At 37.3% G+C, this 13,757-nt stretch overlaps 1 protein-coding gene across 1 annotated transcript; it reads right to left on the bottom strand.

Moving 5' to 3' along the window:
• Positions 1 to 374: 374 nt before the first annotated feature.
• On the bottom strand, positions 375 to 11,834 carry nab1a (NGFI-A binding protein 1a (EGR1 binding protein 1)). The gene is made up of 8 exons (XM_079889859.1): positions 11,595 to 11,834; positions 9,152 to 9,936; positions 8,874 to 9,007; positions 7,891 to 7,942; positions 5,813 to 5,932; positions 4,503 to 4,662; positions 4,262 to 4,405; positions 375 to 1,539 (listed from the first exon to the last, which is right to left on the bottom strand). Exons 1-8 carry the CDS (start codon positions 11,695 to 11,697, stop codon positions 1,466 to 1,468), a joined length of 1,572 nt encoding a protein of 523 aa, XP_079745985.1. The 5' UTR covers positions 11,698 to 11,834; the 3' UTR covers positions 375 to 1,465.
• Positions 11,835 to 13,757: the final 1,923 nt, after the last annotated feature.

The raw sequence follows: 13,757 nt of genomic DNA, 5'->3' as shown, positions 1-13,757 counted from the left end.
CTGGAAAGTTTTTTTATGACAGCCACCATTTAAATTTGTATATAATTTCATATAAATTTATTATTATAAAAATAAATAAGTGTATTTTAAGTGTTTGTATACAAATCAGTTAATTTTTACCTTCAATATTATAGTAGGCTAATGAAGCCAATAGGCTACAACTGACTCCCATAGTTTACAATAATAGTTAAGAGATTTGTTTTCCTTGAGAAAATGTGCAATGTATTGTACCTAATATCCAAAATAATCAATACTGAATCGAATCGAATCGTAATCGAAATCGAATCGAGTTGCAAGCTTGTGAATCGAAATCAAATCGATTTGTGAAAATTTGTGTCAATACCCAGCCCTATTACAAAGTGAAGAGAAAAATTTGTGAACTACATTTTTCCAGTTTGGTCTTTATTTGTAGAACGATTTCACAAAGACAAGACACAAAAGAGTTAAACACGACAGATGTGCATAGAAAAAGACGCAACAGACTAGCATAGCCAACTAACAAAACATCTTCATGTGTGAAGAAAAAAAGTTTGCGAACTTTTTTACGGAAAAAATCACAGTCACAATGTAACAGTAAACATTTACTGAGATACAGGCCTGTTCACCCCAAGGACAATAACTATACTTCTAAAAATCCTTCTAAATATAAAAGAATAGCAGAGTTCACACCACAGCTATAACGATAACGGCACAGAGAAACGATATCGTTGGAATCACTTTTCTTCCCCAGCTGAAGAACAATAAAAACAATGACAGCCAATCAGAATCCACCAGACTTAAAGAACTCTAGAATTTAAAGTGGCAGACGACAAAACTGCAGCATGCGCTTAGAATAAACAGAACGATATCGTCCGCTGGTGTGGATGCTAATATAGTTATCGATATATTTATAGTTATCGTTTTTGGTGTGAATGGGCCTTGCTGGTTTCTGGTAACAAATACAGAACACAATTTTTTCTAGTACTAACATCTAAAGTGACGCAATCACAAAAACACGCAATGCTAATTCTACATATTCAGTATTCTTTTACAAAGTACACATTAAGTTCATCCTCACTGACAAACCGATACGAACAGATGAATGTCATCATTTAACTTTAAAATGATCAACTAATCTAAGGACTACACAACCGTTTTCTACGAAACTTCAGTTGGGGAGTGCTTCTGTTGAATAACGAATAGTTTAAATAAAAATAGTTTACGAATAAGACATGCAATCAAATAAACGAACGCAGATTATGTACAAAAAGATGCACAAATACGCCCTTAGACAATTTCTCTGTGTACACCGACTGCAAGACGTTCATGTTTTTTTTGTTATATTATTAGAAATAAAAATAATTTTTAAAAACTAAAAATCAAAATAAATTGATCTCTGGGCATTTACAGTTCTTAAGGCCACACAGTTTCAGTACTATATCCACTGAGCAAACAAAACGCAGGTTTCATTCAGAGGCTGAAGATGTTATCTGGAGTCCTCTGGTTCTGATTTGATGGTCTTCTTGTCCAGAAGCCTGAGCTCTTTTTGAGACCCGTTTTCTGAAATAAAAAGGCAATGGATTACAATCAAAGACTTGAGATATACAAAGATGGTGCCCTCATATTACTATGAACAGGAGAAAGTGCAATGGCGGAATAAGTCCCGCCTTCTAAATAAAAGAGCCAATCGCCAATTGGTAAAGTCATTGCGTCACTGCAGATGCATTCAGAAGCTGGTCTAATCTGAAAAATTCATTTTTTGTCATGATTTGAGCATTTAGAATTAAATTTTTTGAGACAATTGTCAGATTTAATTGGTGATTTCAAATCGTTTCAAGGCGTTTCAAATATGGCCGGTGAGTGAAATGACAGTCACAGTTAATTTGTTTAATATGTATCAATTGGTTGGCTTGCTTGCATAAAGTGTGGAATCGAGATTCAAGATGATTATGTGGAAATAAAAAAAAAATTCAAAGTTCAAAGTTCTAGAATGAGGCATTAGTCAAATCAAGCTAAATAATACTTAATACTTACCAAAATACCAAATATTTTTCAACATTAATGATAAAACTTTAATGCATTAACTAACAATGAGCAATAGATTTGCTACAGTATTTGTTAATCTCTTTTTTACGTTAGTTTATAAAAATACAAATGTTAATTTTTAGTTCATGTTAGCTCAGGTTGATTAACTATTACCATATATATATGTGTATATATATATATATACAACTTTTGATTTTAATAAAGTATTAGTAAATGTTGAAATAACTGAGATTTAATAAATCCTTTAGCATTTTCCATTGTTACTTCATGATAACAAATACATTTAACTAATGTCAACTTACTGTAAAGTGTTAACAATAAATAATAAAAATACTGCAGAGACAACAACAGTACTAGGTGGAAACTTTTGCACTATAAAATGATCCTTGAACCCTGAATTCATTTAGATTTAATTTGTTGGATGTACTGGGAAAGGTTTACTTAATATCTTTTCAAAATAATTTGTAGTTTCTGTAATTCCTGTAGTGCATAAGTGCATAAAAACACCTTGAACCTCACTGCCTCAATTCTCGCATCAGAACAGTTTCAATATGTTGGAATTTTCAATACATTTCAGCCATTTCCAGTAAACAAAAAGCATGTCGTAAGTGTTTACGCCAAGTTTAAAGGATGGTACTTTTTACTGTTTCAAATCTATATCACCGAATAGACAGTTGAGGGTATTAAATGTATTTTTCAAATATTCAAATCAGTTCAAACGACAAGTGTGCTCAGTAAATGACACTGATTGACATCAGGGTCTGCCCACATTGGGGCGGAAGAAAAAACCCAAAACGTCAAAAAGACGAGTAAATCCTCACCCCCTTCCTCACCTACTCGCGGCGCGCTAACGCAGCTTGCACAGGCAGGTAGGAGTTTCAGAGAGAAAGTGCTACCTTCAGAGGACATTTGCATGCAAGAGATTGCATACATTACAAAAAGTTCTCTGAAGCCCCGCTGATACGTGCAGTACGTTGACACATCAGGGTTTAATGGAGCGGTGTAGGTGTCAGTGTGACAGGATGATACTGAGATAAACCTGTGCCAATCCAGGCTACAACATGCATGCAAATACATGGTCCAACAAGACCCGTTTTATTATGTACACCATTTTTGAGTTGGTTCTTTGAAGATTACAGCTCTACCTAGACAGCATTTGAAGGCTGTTCCAAAAGGTAGGCGGAAACGTTACGCTGCCTTCTGAAATCCCACATTTTGGCCAAATTATAAGGCAGAACCACATGTATCTTTTGTGAATAGTCTGGGAATCCCAGAATGCATTGCGACAAGAGAGAAGCTGCACACGGTGTGTCGCAGGTCTTAGAATTTCTGCTTATTTAGATGATATTATTGAGCTGAATCAGGACATATTGAATGCATAAATAGAAAATCAAAATGACAGATTATATCTGCATATGCCGATCATTTTTTTTCCAGATTAGTCACTTAAGAGGTTACATTTCAAATATGATGTTTCTGCTTATGTACACTAAGTTTGGGGCCAGTAAGATTTTTTAAATGTTTTTGAAAGAACTAATTTATGCTCACCAAGGCTATTATGATTTAAAGTAACTGTTTTCTATTTGAATATGTTTTAAAATGTAATTTATTCCTGTGATGCAAAGCAGAATTTTCAGCATCATTACTCCAGTCTTCAGTGTCACATGACCTTTCAGAAATAATTCTAATATGCTGATATTATGCTCAAGAAACATTTTTTTAAAAATTAATTTTAATGTTTAAAACACTTGTGCAACTTAATATTTTTGTGGAAACGATGCATTTTGTTCAAGATTCTTTGATGAATAGAAGATTTAAAAACAGCATTCAGTTAAAATGGAAATTCTTTGTCAAAAAATCTTTACTGTCAATTTTGATCAATTTAATGCATCTTTGCTGAATAAAAGTATTCCTTCCTTAATTTAATTTTTTTTTTTTTTTTTATCTCACTGACCCAACTTTTGAATTGTAGTGTTTGGCAGCACACTAGGTTTTGGAACAGAACTTGGAAAGTTCTTGATGTTACATTAAAGGTTCTTCAGATTCTAGAACTTCAAAAGTTTCTCCTATGACATCAGGCAGAAGAACACTTTTTAGTTCCAATTGGAACATTAATTTCTCAAAGTAAAGTTAGACTACATAACAAGACAGATATATTTATTATGCGGTATTTTTCTTTTCTAGCTTCACTTAATAGTAATCGCTAGCTCAAAGTTGTGAAGAATCTGTCACTAACCTGTGGCTGCCGTCATTCTCTCTTCAGAGTTCTGCTGGTTATGATGTCGTTCCTCTGCGTTCTGTTTGTGATGTCGCTTCAGCTCATTGGCCAATTGCCTGCCCAGCGGAACATCGGTCAGACGCAAGTTTAGGGGTCTCTCACCTGCATTTAAGCACAGAAAGGTACGTATACTCAAACCACTGATACGAACAATTGCAACAGTTACAAAGTAATAGTACGCAAATAAGGAGAAATGTACCAGAGAGATGTGAGAGACTGCTGTTGCAGTTCTGAGCGGTGGGAGCGAGGTATTTCAGTGCCGCTGTTGGAATCCGCCAGTCCAACGATTTCAATCTCTCCTGGATGGCAGCATCACGCAAGAGCTCCACCTGCTTGGCCAGCAGAGAGTCCAGCTGTCCCTACACACACACAAACACTGAATGTGAACTGAACAGAAAAATGTTCACAAAAAGGTTTCAAAAAGGCAACGTTTTCAAACAACTTGAAAGCGAACATTTCAAACAAATATATATTCAAAATAATGTTTCGAACAAAGTAAAAAAACAAACAAACAAAAAAAACAACCTTTAACATTCAAACAAACATTGTTTCCAAACATACTGAAGTTCAAGCAAACATTTACTAAAAACATTGTTTAAAACAACGAAGTTCAAACAATTCTAAAATAAACATTCAAAGCTCTTTCAAATAATGATTCTGTTGAAAAAAAGCTTTCTAAAAACAAATTTCAAACAACATTAAAGGTGCAGTATGTAATATTGACAGCTAGTAGTTGAAATGGGTACTGAAGTCAAAAAATTTTCTCCCGCCCCCTCCTTCTCAGACTCGACGCACTGGTTGCCAGATTGAGGACACGCAACAAAAATGAGCGCAATTAAGGAGACTTACACACGGCAAGTTGATGAGTTGATTTATCCGTATTTTAATATGCCTCTGGATATAGAGCTTTTTAGATGGATGCTGATGCTTTTTAGGTCGGGTAGAATCTGTGATTTCTGACGCAGTTTGTTTTCTGGCTTCCATCGCTATACACAGCGTTTTCCGCCAACTGGCAACCTGGGATGTCGAAATACTATTGGGTAAATTGGCAGTGGGCGGGATCACACAGACCCAAACAAAAACAGACATTCCGACACGGAACTCACATTTCAAAGTAGATCAACAAGTATGTGAACTCTATATTTCCAAAATATCTGCAAACATATTATTTTTGTGCTTTAGTCAAAAAAACAAAAACAAAAAATTACATACAGCACCTTTGAAACAAAGTTAAAATAACTTTAAAACTACATTTCAAAAATGTAAAACTAACTTTCAAACAAAACTTTAAACACTCAAACATTGTTTCCAAACAGAGTTAAAGCAACTTTGAAACAAAAGACGTTAAAATGAAAAATTACTAAAAAAAAAAAAAAAAAAAAAAAAGTTCAAACAATGTTGAAACTAACTTTAGTTTAGACAAACATTTAAACACTGAAACAAAAGTTTCAAACAAATCATGCAAACGACAGACACCATGTTTTGCGATACATCGCAGACTCAAACTACCTGCAGGCTATGTCTGATCGTCTCGTCTCCTTTAGATTTGGCGATTGCGAGCTGCTCTCTCACCGTGTCCTGGCGCGTGTGAAGAACGTGAAGGGCCTCCTGTAGATCGTAGACACCGTCCTAAGAGAAAGTGTGAAAAAGTGAAAGAGGGATGAGCTCTTGGGAAACTTTCATTTAAACTAGCAGACAGGAGTTTTATATATCCATGATGGCTTGATTAATTTGCATCTCTGGTGCAAACATGACATTTACACAAATGAAGAAAGCTGTTAGCACAAACTGAGTCATCACATCTGTAGTCCACAGTGACAGAGGAGGTAAGTCATGCTGCTGGCGAGATGAACCATCCAAATAATCATATTTTACACTTTTGTAGCATCTACCCCCCGCACCCCACCTCACCACACCACACACACACACACACACACACACACACACACACACACACACACACACCACTTATAAATGTCAAAGTTTTTTGGACAATTTTTTTTTTTTTATTATTATTATTTAGTTTATGACCATTTTCCCCCTCTCTCTTGCATAATTCAATAATTTGTTGTACAAATACATATGGCTAAAATATAAGAGTTATAATAAAAGCTAAAGAAAATTTTGTTTTCAAATAATATTAACTTTTTGGGTCTTGGATACATAAAATCCTGCAGACATTTTTTTGTTAATTTTTCCTAAAAAAAAAAAGTAAAGCCTCAAAGCTCATTAATCTCACATTTAAAATATCTATTACAGCTAAATAAATATAGTATTTTATTTTTTATTTAAAAGTAGTATTAAAATAATATTATAATTTTATTTGGAAACATCAAATCTTACAGAACAATTTTTGTGTAAATTGTTCATAAAACTGTTTTAAAACCATAAATCCCATTGACCTCAAATATAAGAGGTACAGTACAGTAAAGCTTAAAACATATAGTTTATATATAATTTTATTTTTAAATTGAAATTTGGTGATACTTGGCCATACTACTCTTGGTATTGGATACATAAAAGAAGAATGATACATTTGTGTAAATTGTTCATAAAACCTTTAAAAAAATAAAACAGTCATCAAATATACTGTGAGAGGCATTGTGAACTTTTATTTTTACATTTAGTTTTAGTATTAGCATTATTATAATTTTTTTCTTTTTGAGTTTTTAGATGCATACAATTATGAAAAACAATCCATTGGTCCTTTTTTGAATGTTTTAATCTTCAAATACACTTAAAAATACTAACGCTTAATAAAAAAAATTCTGCCATGGCAACATTCCGGTTTGTTTCTCACCAGTATTTATCTTGTTATTCTAACAGATTGTCACCTTTGAACGAATTTTCACTTCGTGTCGCCCCTTGACAACCTCCGCATTTTCCTCTGAGGTCATCACGCATGTGTGTGTGTGTGTGTGTGTGTGTGTGTGTGTGTGTCCACGTATGACGTTAGACTCAGGCAGAGACAGCCACAGCGATGCGTGGGTAATTCAGTAAGCACCCACAGGATGATGTCAATTATGTGTTTCAGTCCACTGTGTACTTCTCCGCCTGTGTGGATGAATGATTGTGCGTCTGTACTAAGCTTTTCTTTATCCAAAGAACCCAACAAAACAACTTCCGTCAAAAACAAGCTTTTAAAAGTGAGCTAAAATTAATCACATAGAGTTTTAATTTGACGTCTTGAGAGTTTTGTTTGCTACCATTTTGTTGACTTAGAGGCCTCATAGAGATACGAAAACAGCGATATCATTTACTTTTAGATGTTCACCCAGAGGCGCAGAACGTCGCTCATGGGAAAAAGCTGTGAACGCGACATTTCGGAGTGAATCATGACAGTAATTACTCTCCTGAGATTATTAACAGAGAGAGTGCACACACAAACACAGCATTAATTCAAACACAATGGGAAGGCGGCTGGCAATAAATATCATGACAAGAATGCAAAACTAATAAAGAAGTCCCGAGAAACCACCTGGAGCTCGAAATGATTACAAAGCTCAGGCGTCTCATGCAAATAAAGCAATTTGTCGCAGTTGGGTTTATGAATATGAACTGAATCTACAGAACTTGTTTAAACTTACCTCAGATTTGATTCTCTTGGGAGATGGTTCATCTTCATCACCGCAGTGGGACCTAAAAATAATGATTTATTTTCAGTTTCCCACTTATTTTTACACCATAAACAATCATTGATGGATACAAGATGGTGCTTGTGTGAATAAATGAAGACCATGAAAATATATAAAACTAAAAAGCAAAAAATGGTCAAAATCAAATAAGTTTTGTGACTAATAAAATGCTAATATGCTCTAAACAGTTGACTCAAAGGCCCTGTTTACACCTGGTATTAAGATGCGTTTTGGTCGATCGGATCACAAGACCTCCTGCTTTCCCCCTACTGAATTCGTAAACAATATGGGAAGGAATATGGGATTGAAAATTTGTCAACTGAAGACCCAAGTTTGGTTTGAAGATGAATAAACGTACCAAGCGCAATGTTCTCTCACCATTCCTGATTTCTAACACACAGCAGAAACGAAATCTGCTGTTCTCCGTACGTGTTTTCGTCGTATCCGGGCACTTTCATATGTAAATTGCATACGTTTATTTTGTCCGTTAGATCAAAAGAAAAAACCCATTCAAACCCATAAGATCTGAAAAAGCCCATGCATTTAACCGCCCATAGACCCTCCCCTCGAGGAAATCATGACAGAAGTGGTTGAAAGTGGACAAAAGAGAGATTAAAACAGCAGTTGTAAACGGGTCTCCCTCGTTTACTTGTGATCCGATCGACCTTAACGCATCATAATATCAGGTGTAGACAGGGCCAATAAGCATTTAAAAATGAATATGGGACAATAGACAAGGTCACAAGGTCGTATGCAAATTTCTGTCCAATAAAATGCTCTTTAGAATGACAATGTCCCTCCCACAATATTCCGGACTACTATATAAACAAAAGCAAGCCCTTCGATAATGTCAACAAAGGGAAGGCTTATACACTATTTAAAAAATATATTTTTTCTATAGATTAAAATGAAGAATTGAAGAAATTGTGCATTACCTGCTGGTCCTGCGGGTGTATTTGTAGGTAACTTCGCGTGAAATCTGCCTGGCCAACGAGAAAAGCTCGTCTCTTCGGGTGAGCAGCGATAGATCCTTCATGCACAGCTGAGCAGATGCTTCATTCACCGTTAGCTACACAATAAATGAAACACCAATGAAAACATCAAACGTTTAGAATCTTACGGAACAACAATTTCTGTTAATCGGCACAATTATCGTCCGATGCGGCAATCCCGATATCTTAGCATTCACCCCAACCAGAGGAATCAAACCAACCTCGTGCATCGTAAGTTGCCGGCCGTCCCGCCTCTTGGAATCGAACCGCCCATAGATGGCGCTGTATTTCCGAATCTCCACCTCCTTCTGCGGATCGTCTTCGTTCATCTCGCAGATGTGGCCGATCATCTTGCTGAGCTTCTTATTGGCACGCACGTGTTCTTTGACTTCCGTGAGGTCGCTCTTGGGCAACGTTTGGGATAGTCGCTCTACGCACTCCATCACGCACTGGACGGCGGTGGAATCGAGAGTTTCGAGAGCGTCATGTGGAGAACACGGGGAACAGGCTCCAGACGGAGATAGGCTGTGCTCGCTCTCGCTTCCCCAGAAACGACTCTCGCTAGCCCCTTGCAGTGGGGAGCAGCCTGGCGTCCCGTCCCTGCTGAGATCCAGCCTTCCAGGACTGGGGCTTGTGGGTAATAACGCCCTGGGAACCGCAAGCTGGTTCTGTTGCCCATTGCTGTGGATGCCCGGGGAACTTTCGGGTAGCTTGTACACCGGTATACTGCAAACGGGAAGAGATGTCAATGGTTGGTTGAAGAGGGAAGGGTTGGTGACCCAATCCCGTAGAGACTTCTGGAGCCTCCGAACATGGAGGGGTTTGGTCGCCATTCCAACAAGGGCCATGATCTCGAGGAACTCTTCCTCGCCAGCCTCGCAGAGCTGCTGCACATCGTCGCCGCCCTGCTGGATGAAGGCTTCGTAGTAGCAGAGCAAGTTTGCCTTCTGCAGGATCCGGTACAGTTGTAGCTCACCCAAGGAACGCGGCAGGACCACTGACATGGCTACACATGCAAACACATAGAGCAAAACATAGCACTGTCATTCCAAGCTTCTTATCGACAATGTTTGAAGTCAACATGTTATTTATTTCCCTGGAAAGGTCTAAGTACGACTGTGACAGTTTGTCTACAGTGGTCATTCATGAAGCCGACGTGTTTCTGTTTGTAACGCCGGTGAAGGCATTTAATGAAGACAACAAGAGCATTTAACCATTGCTTACTGACCATGGTGGGAAGAACAATTATGAAGCTACCCGCAATGGACAAATGACCGGCAAAACAGTTGAAGGGAACATATGCTGCCCAAAGATATAGAGTTAAACAATGTAACTAATAATTAAGAAAGATAAAAAGTAAAAAAAAAGATTAATAATTCTGATTTAGCGCACACAGTTTTAACTGGAATAGACCTTAGGGTAGCACAATATTACATTTTTGACAGGAATGAAAACTAAGCTGTGAGGGATAGCAGTATAGTGTGTTCAATGGATTGTACTGTTGTTTACCAACATGCCAATTATTTGACTGATGAAACATCTTTCCAAAAAAAAACTTTCAGTAGACAAAAGCTCCATTAAACCATTTTGAAAGTTGTGCGTTTTGAAAATTAAAAGGCAGGGTACGCGATTTATCCCAGAAACATTTTTTTGTTGTACTGGTTGAAAGTCTCTTCACATCCTGATAGCAATCACTTAGGCTAAGTTAAGTGGTTTAAATGTTTTTATATATATATATATCATCTGTGGAAGGCGTAGGACCATAAAATATTCATCCAATCATTGCATTCGGACCAAATGCAATGATTGGACTGTCCATCCTGCCTGTCAACATATGTATTTTCATACCTCTGCTCACCCTGCTGTAAGTCTATCCCTCACAGCCTCGTTTCCATCCATGTAAATTTCTATATGACACCTGCCCTGACTAAGGTCATCCAGTTGGATGGTCACATAATGTTTCACACAAGTTGCAAACTTTCAATGCATTTGAAGCTCAAATTGGATCTAAAAATCCTGCATCCGTAGAGAGCTAGAACTCAATGCAACCTCAATGCTGTCCTACTCTCAATCAGAAATGAATGACTTCAAATGGAAATTAATGACCAGTGTATCATCTTTTGTTTGTAGTAAGTGGTGAAAAGATGGCTTATTGTTGCTTTTTAACGTTGAATTAACATATTAACATTGAAAAACATATACACTTTACCTTTAAGTAGTTATTTAGCAGATGTTTTCATTCAAAATGAGTTATTATATGCTTATTACAGGTACAATCCACTAACAGGTGCTTTCAATACAGGTACAAGCACAGCCTGGGTTGTTCGAGTGTCTTGCTCAAGTAGACTAGTCACCAGATCTTTTATCATAACATCACATTAAAAATGTTGCAAGTAGGCTGTGTCACATACGTTCAAACTGATGCAAACACAACGGTGCATTGCATTATTCTTCACACAAGCATGGACAGGTTCATGCAAGTGCAAACTCTCCTGAGAAGATCTCAAACTATTGCTTCACATGCACTTGGGAATCTCTAAGAGATCAATGCATGCAAATAAATCGGATACTGAGTTTGCTCAAATCAACATGCTTTGACAGTCTATCCTCCCCATCTGAATGTTTATGTATGAAATGTTTATATTAGTCCTCAGGTTTACGTACCTCTCTTTCGGAGCTGGTGCGCGCGACTGCTCCCGGTGCTCGCCGCTGTCTCGAGGCAGTGCTCCGCCTCTCGCGCAGGAGAGAAAGTGCGTTGAAGACTCATCGGTGCTGTCTCCCTCTCGCGCTGTCTTTCTCTCTCTTGTGCGGGGATATTCCGATGTAAACTGCATAGCTCTCTCACTCCCACGCGCCGGCTTGACGCAAATCCTCGCGTGGGCGGCGCTGTGCGCGTGGGACGGAATACCGAGAGAGCGAGAGAGAGAGAGAGAGAGAGAAAGACCTGAACGGTCACACACACGATGACATATTGAGGAATATTAAGCGGTAATACAGTGTTTTTTTTTCGACACGAACCCACACAGCCTTCAGCACACCATATGAAGGTTTTTTTGTGGTGTCCATGTTCGTACATGTAAATAAGGGAAACCTGGGCAGATTGTCGCACTTTTTACCACAGTGAATTTTTATCATGATATGTTTACTTTTGAAAGTCAGTATCTGTGAAAATAGATGCTTACAAGTTTTTTAAAACAATTTGTTGTAAATACATGCTTTAAAGTTTGGGCTGCAAAAAAAAATAAAAAAAAAAAAAATAAATAAATAAATAAAATGTGGTTGAATATACGCGAAGAGAGTTAAATAGCGATTTCCAGCGACTATTGATTCAACGATTTTCAACAAATAGCGATTTAAATGTTGACATTTAAACAAGTAAATAGCACCAACACAAAATATTTATTTTAAGTACTTATTCAATGTAATGACTGCTAGTGTAATGACATTATGTCATTTAATGTGTGACTTTTATTTTAGTTTTCATAAACGCATGCTGTAATGTCAAAAACCTTGCAACATTTTTGCAACTTACAATGCGGTCGGATTTCTGCATTAATGCATTGTGTGACCATTTTTCTTGTCCCCAGACTGTAAACCCCACAGGAAATTCACTCACACTCTATGTGTGCAAAATCCCCCTGAAACCCACCTCAGTAAACTGCTATATAAATGTAAAATGATCAGAAAGTTGTTTTCTCTCTTGCATCTCAGTAAAATTACAGCTTTAAATAAACACCTAAAAACACACCACAGCAGAATCTACCTATAAAGTTAAATAATGCTTTTTCTTTCTTCCCCCACACTGGCCTGGAAAAAAAACAAAAAAACAAACAAAAAAAAACAAAAAAACGCACAAGCTGCATATTAAAATGAAATATAATCATAAATCTAAAAGGCTGGATCAGAGGGGTGCATCAGCAGCCTCCCATCTGCCAGAGCATCTTGAGCTATTTTAGGAAGGAGGTTGGGCACAGCGAACAGCCCCTGGGAGGAAGTGCGTGGTGGTTGCTGTCATCCCCAGTTTTGTGTTAGTCTATTCCTCAAAACAAAAGCTTTTCCAAGTCATTTTACATCTTGTGTGACAAAAAAATGACAAGCGACAGCACCTTGACTGCAATCACGGATCCTTTTACTAGAGTTTTGTAAAGTGTATCTGCTCTCAAGGGAATGTGATGTGATATATATATATATACATACACACACACTAACAAATGGGTTAACGTTTTTTCAATGTGGGGAATGTCATTTGAAAAATGTCAAATTGCTTTTGTTGTATATATATATATATATATATATATATATATATATAAACATCCCTATAGTTATTATGTGTGTGTGTGTGTGTATGTGTATATATACATATTTATCTATATATACACCATGCATGATCTTGTTCCTTTTTATATAGGAAATAGGTGACCTCTAACATAAGCATGAGAAACATAAGGAAAGAGAGGGAGAGAGAGAGAGAGAGAAAGGGGGGTGGCGATAAAAAAAAACTAAGATTCCTTTAATTTGCTGAGCCTATCCGAGTCAAGCGTGTCTTCCTACTCAAACACGCCCACACACGCTTGGCCGCCTACGCATATATGCACACACACATATACATAGGCACTCTGTGACGTGCAAACACATCTCGGTTTGTGTGTGTGTATAGGGGCCCCCTCCTCAGAGTGGGTGTTGTCATTGCAGGGTAGGGCTGTTGACAGGGTACGCGTGGGTTTGCGGTTTTTAATGGTTAAGCTGACAGTTACTCAGAAAATCCTCTTTCTTCCTCCTTTGGCATGCAACTTCACGCTCACTTTCAGATTTAATTAATTGACTCTA

Source organism: Squalius cephalus (genome assembly GCF_949319135.1).
Source record: "Squalius cephalus genome assembly, chromosome: 13".
Classification (NCBI taxonomy): Eukaryota; Metazoa; Chordata; class Actinopteri; order Cypriniformes; family Leuciscidae; genus Squalius; species Squalius cephalus.
Note: the sequence above shows the minus strand (reverse complement) of the source record. Positions and strands in the feature narration are given on the sequence as shown.

What these genes read in the sequence shown, in the direction of transcription:
- nab1a (XM_079889859.1), bottom strand. Translation starts at nt 11,697, where the DNA reads ATGAGTCTTCAACGCACTTTCTCTCCTGCGCGAGAGGCGGAGCACTGC. An exon ending in GCACCAGCTCCGAAAGAGAG is followed by an intron (nt 9,937 to 11,594) that starts GTACGTAAACCT and finishes TTGCATGTGTAG; the next exon opens with CCATGTCAGTGGTCCTGCCG. An exon ending in TACACCCGCAGGACCAGCAG is followed by an intron (nt 7,943 to 8,873) that starts GTAATGCACAAT and finishes CATTATTTTTAG; the next exon opens with GTCCCACTGCGGTGATGAAG.